This window comes from Giraffa tippelskirchi, chromosome 1 (genome assembly GCF_054371585.1).
Source record: "Giraffa tippelskirchi isolate mGirTip1 chromosome 1, T2T-mGirTip1v1.2.pri, whole genome shotgun sequence".
NCBI classification, from domain to species: domain Eukaryota; kingdom Metazoa; phylum Chordata; class Mammalia; order Artiodactyla; family Giraffidae; genus Giraffa; species Giraffa tippelskirchi.
This window is the reverse complement of record NC_137275.1, coordinates 110452926-110467651: the sequence shown is the minus strand read 5'-3', so window position 1 is coordinate 110467651 and position 14726 is coordinate 110452926. Positions and strand designations below refer to the sequence as shown.

At 44.0% G+C, this 14726-nt stretch overlaps 2 protein-coding genes across 2 annotated transcripts in view; one reads left to right on the top strand and one right to left on the bottom strand.

Annotated features, from left to right (window-relative positions):
- Positions 1 to 12517, bottom strand: part of LOC145506098 (liprin-alpha-1-like) — a 117136-nt gene extending 104619 nt beyond the window's left edge. The window contains exon 1 of the mRNA XM_081489903.1: positions 12426 to 12517. The gene's annotated coding sequence lies outside the window, so the exon portion shown is untranslated. The remainder of the gene's footprint in view (positions 1 to 12425) is intronic.
- LOC145505946 (neurotrypsin-like) overlaps positions 11672 to 14726 on the top strand; it is a 74687-nt gene continuing 71632 nt past the window's right edge. Inside the window, 1 exon segment of the mRNA XM_081489337.1 lies at positions 11672 to 12214. Coding sequence (XP_081345463.1) covers positions 11722 to 12214 — 493 coding nt within the window. The 5' untranslated portion in view covers positions 11672 to 11721.

The following is a 14726-nucleotide window of genomic DNA, read 5'->3' as shown; positions in this document are numbered from 1 at the left end:
TCCATGGAGTTGCAAAGAGTCGGACACAACTGAGCAACAAAGCACATGATTTACTCTGATCACCAAAAACATTTAAAAAAATTGTCATTGCTTCAAATTCATCTCCAGATGCTTAAAAATTATTTGGTCACAGTCCCTCTAGAATTGCTAATCCAATCTATCATCTAAGGGCATGAAAAAGAAAATATAATGGGAAGATACATATTTGTAGCAAAATAAAATGTTCTAAATAAAGTCAGTTTCTTTGTTTTTATTAACATTTTCCATAAAAACTCTTTTAACTTGCAGGGAAAAAACTCTGCATTTCACTGCCTTCTGTGCATTTAACTGTAGGCAACCATCTCACAAAGGTAAACAACTAACCATCAAGAGAACTAGATAAGAGACTAGGGTCAGTGAAAATATTTATTGAGAAGCTTATACTAAGTAACGAGGATCCAGAAATGAATAAGATCCAGTACCTCACTCAGTAGCTTATATAAGCCCAGCACAAATCCATCCAACAACTTGAGAAAAATTCATTATGAAAAATAATGTATTTTTAAGTGCTCACTTGGATACCACTAAATGTGCCCTCTGTGCTTTCTTTGTAAATCTTTATCAAAAATATTTTGAAAATAAAAGAATATAGAAAATTATGAAGTATAAAATCAGAACTTTCAAACACTATTATGTATCACAATCAAGAACCAAAATTATGTCATTATTTATATTCTTAAAACTAATGCTATTGCTCAGATTTTTGTGTTGATTTCCAGCGTTGGAGCATTTTAAAACTCTTCAAGAGATTGATTTCTTAACAGATTTCTTCTTTCTGCCTTCATTATTTTATGCCCTGTTGAGCTAGTTAAGTTCCAAAGGTTAATATTATTCAAAGTTATTGTTGAGTCTCTGAAATAATTTACCTAAAACATTTCTGAAGACAAACAGTCCACAAGACATAAGCATTACATTAATAGCTGTTCTTTTACAGAACAAAACCTTGTTAGTTAACATTTCTTATTTCAGGTTCCTAGATGGAACCCAGAAACATCCATGAAGTTGCCTTTGCTCGGGCCCAGGAGTCAGCTCCAACACAACTGATACTGTGTGCCTAGTATTGTTTTTCTTGTTGACTGACTGACTGTATTTCATTTTCCTAATGACCATGGGATAGCAAAGAACATTTCGTCATATGTAGAGACTTTTAACACTGGATAGAGGTTTTCTAAGCCTTCTAAAAATAAAGACTAGTCTAGAGTAGCGTCATATTTTTAATGCCCCGAGTTTATTACACAACTCAGTTATAAATACTGCCAATGAATCTCTGTTTCAAAACTGTTATCTTTCAGTCTCCAAATGAGGGCAAACTGTACTTCACAATGTAACTGTTTTATGGAAGGGGGAGAAAAGAAATTCTTTCTGATTTCAGCTCCACGAGCATATTTTGTCTCTAGTTCTTATAGCAGTGTTATGCAAGAGTGTGAGCCTTTTTAATGCTTTGGGGTTTTTGGTTTGAGGGTGTGTAGGAAGGCAACAGCAATGTGTGAAGCTTAAATTTCTTGGACAAGAAACTTCACTGTATTACAAAATTCTGGGAGTTGTGGCGAATACAATTTAACTGAGAAGTTTTGTGATCTCCTCATCAAATTGTTATTGCTGTTGTTGATCAGTCACTAAGTTGTGTTTGCCTCTTTGCAACTCCATGGACTGTAGCCCACCAGGCCCCTCTGTCCATGGATTTCCCAGGCAAGAATACTGGAGTGGATTGTTATTTTCTTCTCCAGGGGAGCTTCCCAACCCAGGGATCAAATCTGTTGTGGTCTCCTGCTTGGCAGGCATAGTCTTCACCACTGAGGCAACTGAGAAGTGCTCTCATCAAATTAAACCAGGGTTTTTTTCGTTTCATGTTTCTTTTTCTTTATCAGTATCTTAGGGACAGCCTTACATGTGGTACAATTGCAGGAGGCTTCCTCCTTATCCAAATTCCTGCTCTCCTGGGACTCAGTTCAGGGGATGCCTGAAAGCCCATAATCCTTTGTCCATTCCATGCATTCTTTTGTCCCTGTTACAATGTTAATATCTCCACACTGGTTGATACATTAAGTCTTATCAGGCAGCTGGTACACTTTGGGAGTCTTTTACTAGGAGTTTGGAGCCCTGAATTCATTGATAAAATCTTTTGGTTTTTTTCCCCTTGCAGACAGATAAAAAACAAGACTGAGTTAGCTTATAATGTAGAGTGGAAGATGTAATTCTAGGGATATTAAGACACCTTTGCTTACAGCTGACCCTATGTTTCACTGAAGTGATTGTTTAATTGACAATGCACTTCCAAGATATTTAGCATTGGGAAAATTCATGTAGTCACACAGCAAGTAAGTATCTGTCTAAATTCCCTGTCTGGGACTTCTCTGGTGGTCCAGTGGTTAGGAATCTGCCTTGCAATGCAGGGTACACGGGTTCGAACCCTGGTTGGGTAATGAAGATCTTACATGCTGCAGGACCACCCGGCCTGTGGGCACAACTAGACAGTCCAGGCTCTGCAACAATCTGGCACAATGTAACAAAGATCCCGTCTGTGTGCCGCACCTAGGATGTGATGCAGCCAAATAAATAAGTACTTTATAAATTCCAAAATATATATATAAATTTCCTGCATAGAACAGTTTTGCAGAATGCAACTATAGTAGCCAGTCTCAAAGAGTGCCCCCCTGCAGTCCCCACCCCCTGGAACTCACATCCCTCCTGCACCGTAGCACAGTTAGTTTACTCTGTGAGCAATAGGATATGGCAGAATTGACAGTGTATCAGTTGTAAGATTAGGTCATAAGAATCTTCGTGATTTCTGTCTCGGTCACGCTCTTGCTCTTTTGGATCACTGGCCCCGGTGGAAGCCAATGCCTTATTGTGAATGGCCTGATGAGAATTCCATGTGCTGAGGAACTAAGCCCTTCAGCCAACAGCCTGTGAGTGATCTGGGAAGCAATTTCTCTAGTGCAGCCAGGCCTTCAGATAACTGCAGTCCCATCACCAATTGGACTGCAGCTTCGTAAGACGTCTTAAGCCGGAAACACCCAGTTCGGCCACTCGCAAGTTCGTGACTCCCAGAAACTCTGTGAGATAATAAATGCTTATTGTTTTAAACCACTAAATTGTGGGACAAAACACTATCATGTCACTGTAGACATTTATCATGTGTCTCCAGAATCCATAGGCTAAAATATCTGTGAAATATCATAATTTAGCATGAAGCTGCTGCCAGATAAAAAAGTATAAACCAGGTATAGTAAACTCAAATGCTTACAAAGTCCAGGCAGGTAGGACCCATGGTGAATTGAGGACCGTTCCCTAAGTCTAAGGATGGAAATAGCCATAGACATTTGTCACTGTGTGGGAACTAGGGTTGTGATAGTGCCAGAGCTCTTGATTTTTTCAACTTGTAGTATACATTAGCTGATCTCTTCCCAAGTTCCCACATAATTAGTCCAAGCTAATCACAGCTCAGTCTATCCTTTCAGTCAATGATTGTTGCAGCAACAGGTGTGCATGCATGCTCAGTTGTGTCTGACTCTATGTGACCACATGGACTGCAGCCTTCCTGCCACCTCTGTCCATGGGATTCTCCAGGCAAGAATACTGGAGTGGGTTGCCATTTCCTTCTCCAGGGGATCTTCCTGACCCAGGGATCAAACTCGTGCCTCCTGCATCTCTTGCACTGGCAGGTGGATTCTTTACCACTGAGCCACCAGGGAAGCCACAGGTGCAGGCATGTGGCCCAGGAATGGCCTACAAAGTGTCAGGGGAAATCCTTGGAAGCCTCTGGGGAAAGATTATTTTGCTCCTGAAAAGGGGCACAGAAAGAACAAATCTCTTTTCTTCTTCTGGACATGACCTCTATCTAGATGTAATGTTTTGTTCCTTGTTGGCAGTCTGAAGATGAAGCCAACACTCAGATAGCCAAACAGAGAGATAAAGAGCCTGCCACCTCAAAGGTGTGGTTAGGCACCGAAACAATCAACCTGGATTGCTTGGTACTTCCTACTGAATGGGATCATATAATCCTTGAAAATACCTGACTTTAAGCCAATTTGAGTTGAAGTGTCTTTTACTTGCAGTCAAAAGCTTTCTAACATGCACACATACAAGGCTGGTAATCCATAATTTCATGGATGAGCTACTGATTTTAAATAATACATAAAGTTCAATTATTAAAATAACATTTCACTAAACAAAATATATCTAGATGGCATGTCCATTTTGGTGGTGGCTAGTTTGTGGTCTCTGTTGTAGACACTACACTATCATATTATAAAAAAGCATTAAAAGCTCATTTGCATTTTATTTGAGGATCTCATTTGCTCACTGTTCATTGGGTGACATTTTTAAAAACTTGACTTAAAATTTTTAGAGCAGTTTTAGGTTTACAGCAAAACTGAGGGGGAAGGTACACAGATTTTCATATATCCTCTTCATCACTCATGCATAGCTTCCTCCATTATCAACATCCCCCACCAGAGTGACATATTTGCTACAACTGATGAACCTACACTGATACATGATAATCGTCCGAAGTCCATGGTTTATATTACAGTTTACTCTTGGTGGTATACATTCCATGTGTTTGGACAAATGTATAATGACGTGGATGCATTATTATAGTACCGTATGAAGTATTTTTGCTGCTCTAAAAATTCTCCATGCTCTGCCTGTTCATTGCTGCCCCAACACCTCAACCACTAGCAGCCACTAATCTTTTTACTGTCTCAACAGTTTTGTCTTTTCCAGAATGTCAAATAGTTGAACTCGTATAGTATATAGTCTTTTCAGATTGGCTTCTTTCACTTAGTAATATGCTTTTAAGATCCTTCCACATCTTTCATGCTGAGTAATTCTTTTCAGTGCCGAATAATACTCCATCGCCTATTGGCTTCATGTAAGGACCAATCACTATAGAATGCATAATTCTTTGCATTGGGGATTTTACAATGAAAACAAGTCTGGAACAATGTGATTGTGACTGTAGAAATTCTGTGTGTACGGCATGCCAGGCTAACCCATATTTCAACAGCAGAATTTGATTAGGGAAGATTTCATAGTTTGAACAGGGTTTTAATGGCTATGGGGAATTCTGTCAGACAGACAAAAGTTTAAGAGTAAACTCAAAACAAACAAACAAACAAAAAAGAGTAAACTCAAATACAAGAGTGACTGTGTTTATTGTGTAACAACCACATATTATGCAGCTATGGAAAAGTTAATGTAATCATAGTGTGGTATGTGGAATAAGAGTGACCTTTTTCCATTGAAATCTGCAATGGGTAAATAATATCTGAGGTATTGTTTTTAATTCTATGAGTTGCCATTTACTGCCATATTTGTCCTGATAATTGTCTTTACATACTTAAATGATAGTCATGTGCTCACTGTCCAGACCTTAATATACTGTTTCTAATTCTTGCAGCTTCGTAAAATAGAGTTATCTCCATATTACAAACAGGGAAACTCTATTTCCGAAGAGGTTAGCAGTGATTGATGGATGAGTGGGGAGCCAGGACCCTTAAATCCTATCTCCACTCCCACCCTCTCCCATCCTCAGGCAATGAGTTCCCCGGAGGACGTTTATGCATAGGATACAAGCCGGGCAAATGCAGACTTTTACAATTAGCTGAGGCTTTGATCCCAAACCCCAAAGTAGTTTCCTAGTAGTAGTGGAAGTGTTGGTCACTTAGTCGTATCCAACTCTTCATGACTTCAACTCTTTGTGGCTCCTCTGTCCATGGAATTATCCACGCAGGAATACTGGAGTGGGTTGCCATTCCCTTCTCCAGGAGATCTTCCTGACCCAGAGATAGAACCCAGGTACCCTGCATTGCAGGCAGATTGTTTACCATCTGAGCCACCAGGTAGGCAAACAACTAAACAGCTAAACTGCTTCTCTCCCTCTCTTTCAACCTCAACCCAGGTCCAAATCTCAACTTTATGGTCCCTAAGATTCCAGTGATGAAGTAGGGAAAACAGTAAGCAAAAGGAGGGAAAATAGGACATTGAACATTTATTCTTACACAGACTCATACCTCCCACAATAATACTATTAAGGGAGTCCAGTAATGCGAATCAATTGCCGTTCTTGGATCTGCACACTCCAAATGGGGAGATCTCTTTCTTGAACGTGAAAGAAGTTGGGGAGAAAAGATTCTTTAATACCACTGCCCCCCCCGGAGGCCAGGAAACTAATAAATTTAATAGGGATTTGAACCCAGGTCTGCTGGACTCTAAATCAGTAGGAGTATAACCAGCATCATAGCTGGATAAAGTAGGTTTCCACCTGGAGGCAACTTGTGGCTTAGTAGATGGGAAGATTTTCCTAACAATTTGGATTTTCTAGAGACAGAGTGAGCTAGCTTCCAAGTAGAAATTTCCCCCACCCATAGTTTTTAAAAAATACCTGGAAGTCTACTTGTTAGGAAATTCTAGAAAGGTTTCCTGCATTTGACAGAGTTGGGGCTCTAAGTCCTTTTCAACACGGAGATTCTGTGCTTCCCAGATCACCGGCAAACAGTTCTAGCCAGGTTTTTCTTTCTATCTGTTTACTCCTTTTACAAGTGACCACAGCTCACTTGCAACTGAGAGATTTGAAAACTACTCATTATCCTCAGGCAGACGGCTCAGGAAAAGAGTTTTAACTCAAAATATCTAGTGATGGGTTGACCAGAAAGTTCATTCGGGTTTGTCCGGAGTGCCTTGGCTTTCAGGGACCAAACCTGTGGGGATGAGGAGACAGAAAACCCATCAGACAGGACTAGTGTTCAGGGGAGTGAAGCTAGGGTGGCTGCATATTTGTCTTCCATCTTAGAGGGGAGATGCTGGGGGGCAGCAAGGGACAGGGGCGTGGTAGGGAGGGGATTTTCTGCTTTGTGGAGGCAGGTTTTCACAGAGTGACTTACTCTGAGGAGTTAAAACTCAAAGGCAGTTACTGAGGCTAATCTACCGCATTATAGTTGGCACTTTCTGAGTGCTCTGCTCATCAGTTTATAGGCATTATCTCAGTTACCTCCCCCCATCAGATCTATCTTGGAAACATGATTACTATCCCTTTTTTGAAGATGCTGAGCCTTTGACTTAGGAAACTAAGGGAACTTGCTTAAGATATTTCAAGGCCAAAATAACATTTTTTCTTTTGGGGGGGCGCAGGGGTAAAGAAACCTCCTGCCAATGTAGGAGATGCTGGTTTGACCCCTGGTTCGGGAAGATCTCCTGGAGAGAGAAATGGCAACCCACTCCAGTATTCTTGCCTGGGAAATCCTATGGACAGAGGAGCCTGGCAGGCTACAGTCCATAGGGTCACAAAAGAGTCAGACATGACTTAGCAACAAAACAACAATGAAAATCTATATATTTACATCTATATTCTTCATATACCCTATGTATAATTTGAGTAAGCCTGAAAATGAACCTACAGAATTAATTTCCAGGTAGGGATTACACCAAGGTTAGATGAACTTTCTAAAATAAATGGAAACAAAAAAGTATTCTGTTTTATAAAATTCTATTTAAAACAATAAGGAAAATAGAGATCAAATGCCTCTTAAAAGCATTATGAATACAATGAGTCAAGCAGAGCCCCTTTGGCCAAACCACTGTGCCATTCATTTAGCAATTCATTACTTGTTTTCTGGACCTTTCTTTTATTTTCCAGAACTTTTAACTAAATACTATATGTTCTTTTGTTGTATCCACCCCCCCTTGACCAAAGGCCTGATAATGTCTTATAATTTTAAATCTTCCACAGTCCCTAGACATGGACTTATGTTATTGATATTATTTAATATATTTTTGCTTTTATGTGAAAGAACAATGCCCAGTGTTTCTTTTTTAACAATATTTTTGCACTTGGAATTGTTCAAGTAAATACTGCATTTTGCTTTTCCAAATACAGGCAGTACCCAAACTGTACATGGAACTTATCCAAGTTATTTGGTGTATTGGCTTTAGAACTCTGTATATTCAGTCCATTATGTAGGTAAAGCATAATGATCCCCTAAACGACCATAAAACCAAATGTCCCTATATAACACAGTTGCCACAGTAAAGTGCAGGTATGCACATGTATTCAATACTCGCGCCCGGCTCCACCCCCAAGGCTGCACCTCCTCCCTGCTGTGAGGTGGGCAGGGAGACACCCCTCTTCACTTCCCTTTTTAGGTTTTTGGCTGGGAGGCTGGGGATAGTTGAGCTCTTGAGCCTTTGTCACCCAGGTTGCTTGATGGAACTGGAGGTTACAGAGGTGACAAGAGAGACTGGGGGACCTCATGGGGCTTTTGAAGGGTTGTGCTGGGAAATGCCTGCCAAGTGTCATCTGTTTCATTCTGTTCCTTCTCCTGGCTCCTTTAGCGCTGCTGAAGGGATTGGAAAGCAGAGAAAGCATCCACAGTGGGCTTCTTGCAGCTGTAACACGATGGAGCTGCCGCCCCCTTTCCTTTGGCTTTGCTGTGTGTGACCGGGTGAGGAGCGGCTGAGGAGCGGTGGCTAGGTGGTGGTTCTCCGGGGTGGAGGGAGGCTTCTCCCCCAGCCCCCAACACAGGCAGTGTAATGTGACAGAGGCAGGAGGGAGAAACGCAAATCAGGGAAGGGGAATCCATTCCATCGGATGGGGAATTGGAAATCCTAAACATCTGCATGTTGGTAGCAGCCAGGAGGAATGAAGGAAGAGAGGGAAGGAAGAGATTAGCAGGAGGGCGGAGTAATACATAAAGAGCAGGTCTGTTTAAGTCATACTTTCCCTGTAAAATAGAGGACAAAACCCAAATCGAGGCCCTTGACTTCACAGTCCAATTACAGACGTGCTGTTTTATCATCTCGGAAAGGGTACGCTTTAAAATGGAGGCGATTACATCCAGATGTGGAATTTTCTGTGGATAACTCCACTTCGTATGAATCAGCTTCATAACTTGTTAACTGTTAAGTAGACCTTGGAAAATTGTCAGTTCCTCTTAGGTGTAAAACGGGCTGGAGAAGAGGCCACACCAGGGTCCCTATTCTTGGGAGCTCAGTTCCAACCATCTTCTCTTCTACTCACTTCTTTCTTGTTATTTTCCTCTCTCCAAGGTGCATAGGTACACTGGGACCAGGTCTGCCTCCAGACTCTCAGCAAGTGTGAAAGCCCTGGGTGTAGGAGCCATGCAGAGAAAGGAGAGAAGCAGGGCTAAGCGGGCCGATCAGAATCCCAGGGCGAGCCTTTCTTGGACCATCATGTGAGTGGCAGAAGGTGGAGACTCAGTTTTGAAGAAAAGGGGTGATTCCTTTTAGAACTGTCACCTATAATAGACAAAGAATCTATGATTTGTCGGAATCTACTTTGGCCACCTCATGCGAAGTGTTGACTCATTGGAAAAGACCCTGATGCTGGGAAGGATTGGGGGCAGGAGGAGAAGGGGACGACAGAGGATGAGATGGCTGGATGGCATCACTGACTCGATGGACATGAGTTTGGGTAAACTCTGGGAGTTGGTGATGGACAGGGAGGCCTGGCGTGCTGCGGTTCATGGGGTTGCAAAGAGTCGGACACGACTGAGCGACTGAACTGACTAAACTGTGATTCTTCCCTGATGGTCCAGTGGCTCAGACTCCGTGCTCCCACTGTAGGGGCCTGGGTTCAATCCCTGGTCAGGGAACTAGAGCCCATGTGCTACAACCAAGACCCAGCACAGACAAATAAATAAAAATAAAGAAGTAATTAAAAAAATAAAGTGTACAAATCAATGGTTAAGTAAAAAAAAAAAAGAAAAAATCTGTGATTGGTGAATTCTGCTGACCTCTACTAAAATAAGTAAATCAACTTCCCCCAAATATGTATTTTAACTTTACTCTTCTTCGCCAAGTACAGTTTTAACTATGCTTTTGGAATCAGAAAAGTGTAAGTTTAAAAAAAATGAAACAGTGGGTAAAAGCATCTGGAGCAAAAACATCTTGAATAAAGATTTAATAAACACATTCCTGGATGCCTAATATTGTTCATTTGTCCACTTCTCTAAGTAAAAATCAGATATTTCATTAACAGGGGTGAAAAATTAAGAAAACAGTAATATGATTCAGAATGGTTAAATTAAGATTATTTGAGTTGGGGGTAGGAAATTAATTCAGTTTCTAACTGAAACTAGGTTTTAACAATAAACATTTAATGTTCAAGTTTTCTTCAGAGGAGTGTACGATGGGATTCCCAGGTGGCTCCGCACTAAAGAATCTGCCTGCGATGCACGAGACTCCGGTTGGATCCCTGGGTCAGGAAGATCCCCTGCAGAAGAAAACGGCAACCCACTCCAGGGTTCTAGCCTGAGAAAACCCATGGGCAGAGGAGCCTGGTGGGCTACAAAAGAGTCATGGGGTCATAAAAGAGTAGCGACTAAACAACAGTATACTGTGGGGCAGCCGGTCTCCCCTACACTTCAACACGATTATGCCAGGATGTAAAACATTACCTTTTTTATTGGCCTTCCTTGTTTCTTGTTTAACTTCCGTGGCATAGTCAGGAACAACTGAAGGGGGAAATCCCTAAAACATCCAGCTTCAGGGATTTTTAAAAAGATTCTAAACCAACTTTTTTTTTTTTCTGGCCGGGGAAGTGGGGCAGTGCAAATCGGGGGAGCTGTTGAAAAGGCTTTCCTAAGGTCGAGCCAACAGCTATAGAGTTGCCGGTGGACAGAGTCCACTGTGGAGAGGCAAATGAGTAGGCTTAACTCAAGTCCCATGCTCGGCCAAAACGAGGCAGGTGTTAGAGGGATGGGCTTTTTGGATAGGATGGAGACCCGGACGGATGAAGTCGTCTCTGGCTAGAAAGGAAATTTGGTATTAAGAGGGCTTCACTGAATCCCAATAATAACCAAACAACTGGTGTTGTTCAGGGCACCGGGTGGAGAGTGGGTGGCAGGAAGTAGAAAGGCTCGACCTGCTTTCCCTGGGTCGGTTCAGGAATTTAATTTCAGCAAATGTTTATTGGAGCCTAATAAGTGTGGCCCGCGGTTTTAAGTTTTAAGCACTGGGAGATAAAGGAAACGAAATGTGGTCTTGTCCTTGAGGAGCTCACAGCTCAGGAAAATGGCTTCGGCATTCCAAGTGGGCTTTGATAGCTTTTACCCCGGGACTTCAAGGGACTAAACCCATCCACACTTATAAATATTTCAAAACATAGGAAATGAAGCGCGGCAAAGGGGTGGAGGAGAGGTGGGCTGCAGGGGCTGGTGGCAGGTTTGGCAGCCGCCAGACGGAAAGGCTGTGGTGGTGTCGGCTGCTGGCAAAGAGCAGCCAAGACCGTCCCCCGCGTGGGCACCCTCGGACTTGGCTCAGGCACCCCGAGGCCGCCGGGGTGCCAGCGAGCTGATCTGGCCCGGCCCGGCGCGCTGACAGCGGGAGCCCGGCAAGGACAGCGCGGAGCCCGGCTCCGGGGCGAGACCGCGCGCCTGTGCCCGCCGCCAGAGGGCAGAGTCCCCGGGTCGGCGCCTTCTCTCGGCCGGTCCTCTCTACGAGCCAGGGCTCCGCGGAGCGCACGCCTTCCCCGCCCGGGACCGCTCCCGAGCGCAGCGAGCAGGGGCGCGGCAGCGGGCCCCGCGGCGGGAGGCGGTCCGCGCGCGGGAGGGCGGGAGGGGGCTGGAGCGGGGGTTCCGGGGACGCGCAGCGCCTCCCCCGCCTCCCCTTCAGAAACGGCGGAGCCGGGGAGCATGGAACAGACGCCGCGGCTCCGGCACCATGAAGCTCCCCCACTTCGCGGTGGCTCTGATTCTCGGGGCGCTCCCCGGCGTGGTCAGCTTTGATTCGGTCCTCGGTTATCCGCTCCACCACCGCTATCACCATGCGCCCTCTCGGGGTCCCCAGGACCCTTATTACCTTGCCACTCAGCGGCGGCCACAGAAGACGCCCCCGCCGCCCCCTCTCCCGCGCGTCCTGCACCCCCCTCCGGCGCTCCGCGCTTCGCGCGCGCACGGCCTCCGCATGACCCGGCCGCCTCCCGGGGACTGCCCCGCCGGGGCGCCCGGGGCCAACGTGACAGACTCCGGCGCCCCTTGTCTGCGCTGGGCAGACGTGCCACCGTTCCTCGCGCGGTCGCCCCCGGCGGGCTGGGCGCAACTGCGAGGGCAGCGCCACAACTTTTGCCGGAGTCCGGACGGCGCGGGCAGACCCTGGTGCTTCTACGGGGACGCCCGCGGCAAGGTGGACTGGGGCTACTGCGACTGCAGCCGGGGTGAGTGGCCGCGGAGCGGCGGCGACCGGGGCCCGGCGGGGAGCCCGCCTGGGTGGGCGAGCGCGTTAGGTGCTCCTGGAGGAGAAAGTGAGAGCGGGTGGGGTTGCGGGTTTGCCTCGCTCTGTGTGAAGGTGGACGGCCACGGACTTACCGTCCAAGTACCTTGGCACCGTGACTGTGAACTAGCGAGGCGCGCTTTGTGTGCGGTTACCTGGGGTGACAGTCTCAATGGAGGGTGGTGCACTCTCGGGGCTCCTGGGTGACGGCTTGTCTCCGGGCTGCGGGCTTGTCTCCAGCCACTGTGATGTGTGTGGGGGGAGGGGAAGGGGATGTGTGCGCGCGCGCTTGGCGTGGATGTGTGTTTTCTGCATCAGCTTTGCCTTGAGAATGGTGCCGTATTTACGTAGAAGTGGCAAAGTAAAAGAGAAGATAGTTTCTAATTACCTGTTTTGGAAAGGGAAATATTAAATCTAATATGACAATCAATTACCACACCCCCCCCGCTCAATTTCTGCCCGCAGTTGACATGTATTTGAAAAGGTTTTTGCAAACTTTCTGGGCCCAAATGTGACTTGTCAAATGATGTTCATGTTCTGGGGCACAGCGTGGTAAATATCAGTGAGTGGAGAAGAAAGAAAGGCAAAAGATAGGAATAGTAACTATTCTAGGGAAGAAGCAACTTGATATAGTCAAGTGCTGTTTTCAAGAATGCCAGTATTCAACTGTATATGTTATTTGTGGAAAACCGGAATTAGTTGGTAAAGAGATAAAGTTGGTAAGATGTTTCACATTAATTAATGTGAAAGATCACATTAGTAGATTTAATGTAAGTGAATCATCTGCCTTTGAACAGTGCTTTGTTTTGAGTTGGTGGCGTTTTGTTTACCATTAGGGCTTTTTTTTTTTTTCTTTAATAGTTGTGGAAAAAAACCCTAAAGTTCTTCAAAGTTTAGATTTTCCTTAAAAAAAATTTTTGGCAGCTCTCCATCCAAGCTTTGTGGCAGGGGCTTTGTTAATTGTGATTCTGAGATATATTGTACTTTGTACCTTTTGGTGATTTGGAGGTTAAACTTTCACAGGGCCATTCTTTCCCTTCATAAAATTTTATTTATATGTACCTTCAGTTGCATTAGTGCTTTGAGTTAAAGGGAAGTGATAGGAAGGTTAAGATCCATTATCCTTCATCCTAGAGAATGAAGTCATCGCTACACTTGTTACACAGACAGAATGCCAATGTGGCTATAAAAAATTTGAGGTGATATCAGGCAGACAGCCCTAGTGCTGTTTCACTCTTTATTTGTAGTAAAAGCTCATGGTTAGCAAACACTGACACTTTTTTCATTTTTCTATTATTATATTTCATATTTCCTATTGTGTATACATATATATATAAATAAGTAGAATTCAAAGTTAAAACACTGTAGTGATCTATTGTTCTCGGTTTAACACATAATTTTTTAAATTTTACATTCGGAATGAGGAGAATAGCTTGGCGGTTCATTCTCCCCACCCTCTTGTGTTGAAAAGAAAATTAAACCTAACATCAGTACAGACTCTTTGGGATAGATACCTTTATGCTGATAGCTAATTCTCACTAGACAAAACTCTAAGCACTGCATAATAGTGTGTACTTCCTGAAATAAAGTGCCTGACTGAACACAAGAGAAGCAAAAGAAACCCCCCAAGATGGGAGATAAATACACTCCCCCCCCCCACCCAAAAAAAAAAAAAAAGAACCAGGAAAACAGTCTGCTGGCTCTGTAATGATTTAATTACTTTCCAGGCTCAGTCTGTCATTCACTCCTCACTTTCTGACGGGGCATAGTCATGCCTTAAAATGACTGACATGTTCTGAAACTATGGCTGTCCTGGTTCTACATTCGGTTAGGAGTGTAAACAAAGCTATCATGGTGTGGTGAAAAGAATATGGAATTGTGCTCTGGAGAGCACTGGTGTCCACTTTGGCTCAGCCAGTAGCTATACAGTGTTGAGTAGGACTCTTAACCCCCAAGCTTTGATTTCCTTATCTGGAAGAAGGCAGTTTGGGGATAGATGTATTCAAAGGACTTTCCTAGCACTGAGCACGTACCAGAACAGCCCAGCCTGATAGTTAACAGGTAGGATTTATTGAGGATTCATTCTGTGTTGGATGCTGAGCTAAGCATTTTATATATTAGTTTTCTCATTTAATTCTTTTTTTTTTTTCTGAAATATCAGTTTTACTGTAACCCAGGAACTGATAAGGATTGTCTTACATGTTCTAGGTGGTCTCCCCATCTGGCACAGTGAGAAAACCCACTTTGTGTCTATACCATGTTTCTTTTCCTCACAGAATATTTAATTTAAAAATGCGAAGTCTTCATGGAATTGATTCTGTTGGTTCCTACCAAGAGGAAGTGTGGTCTTCCTTGAGGCCCTAGGTTTACATTTGACTCTAGAAGTAACCTAGAACTGGAGATATCAATGGGAGATGCTCCCATTTAGTGATTCCATCATCCTCTGCTGCTGCTGC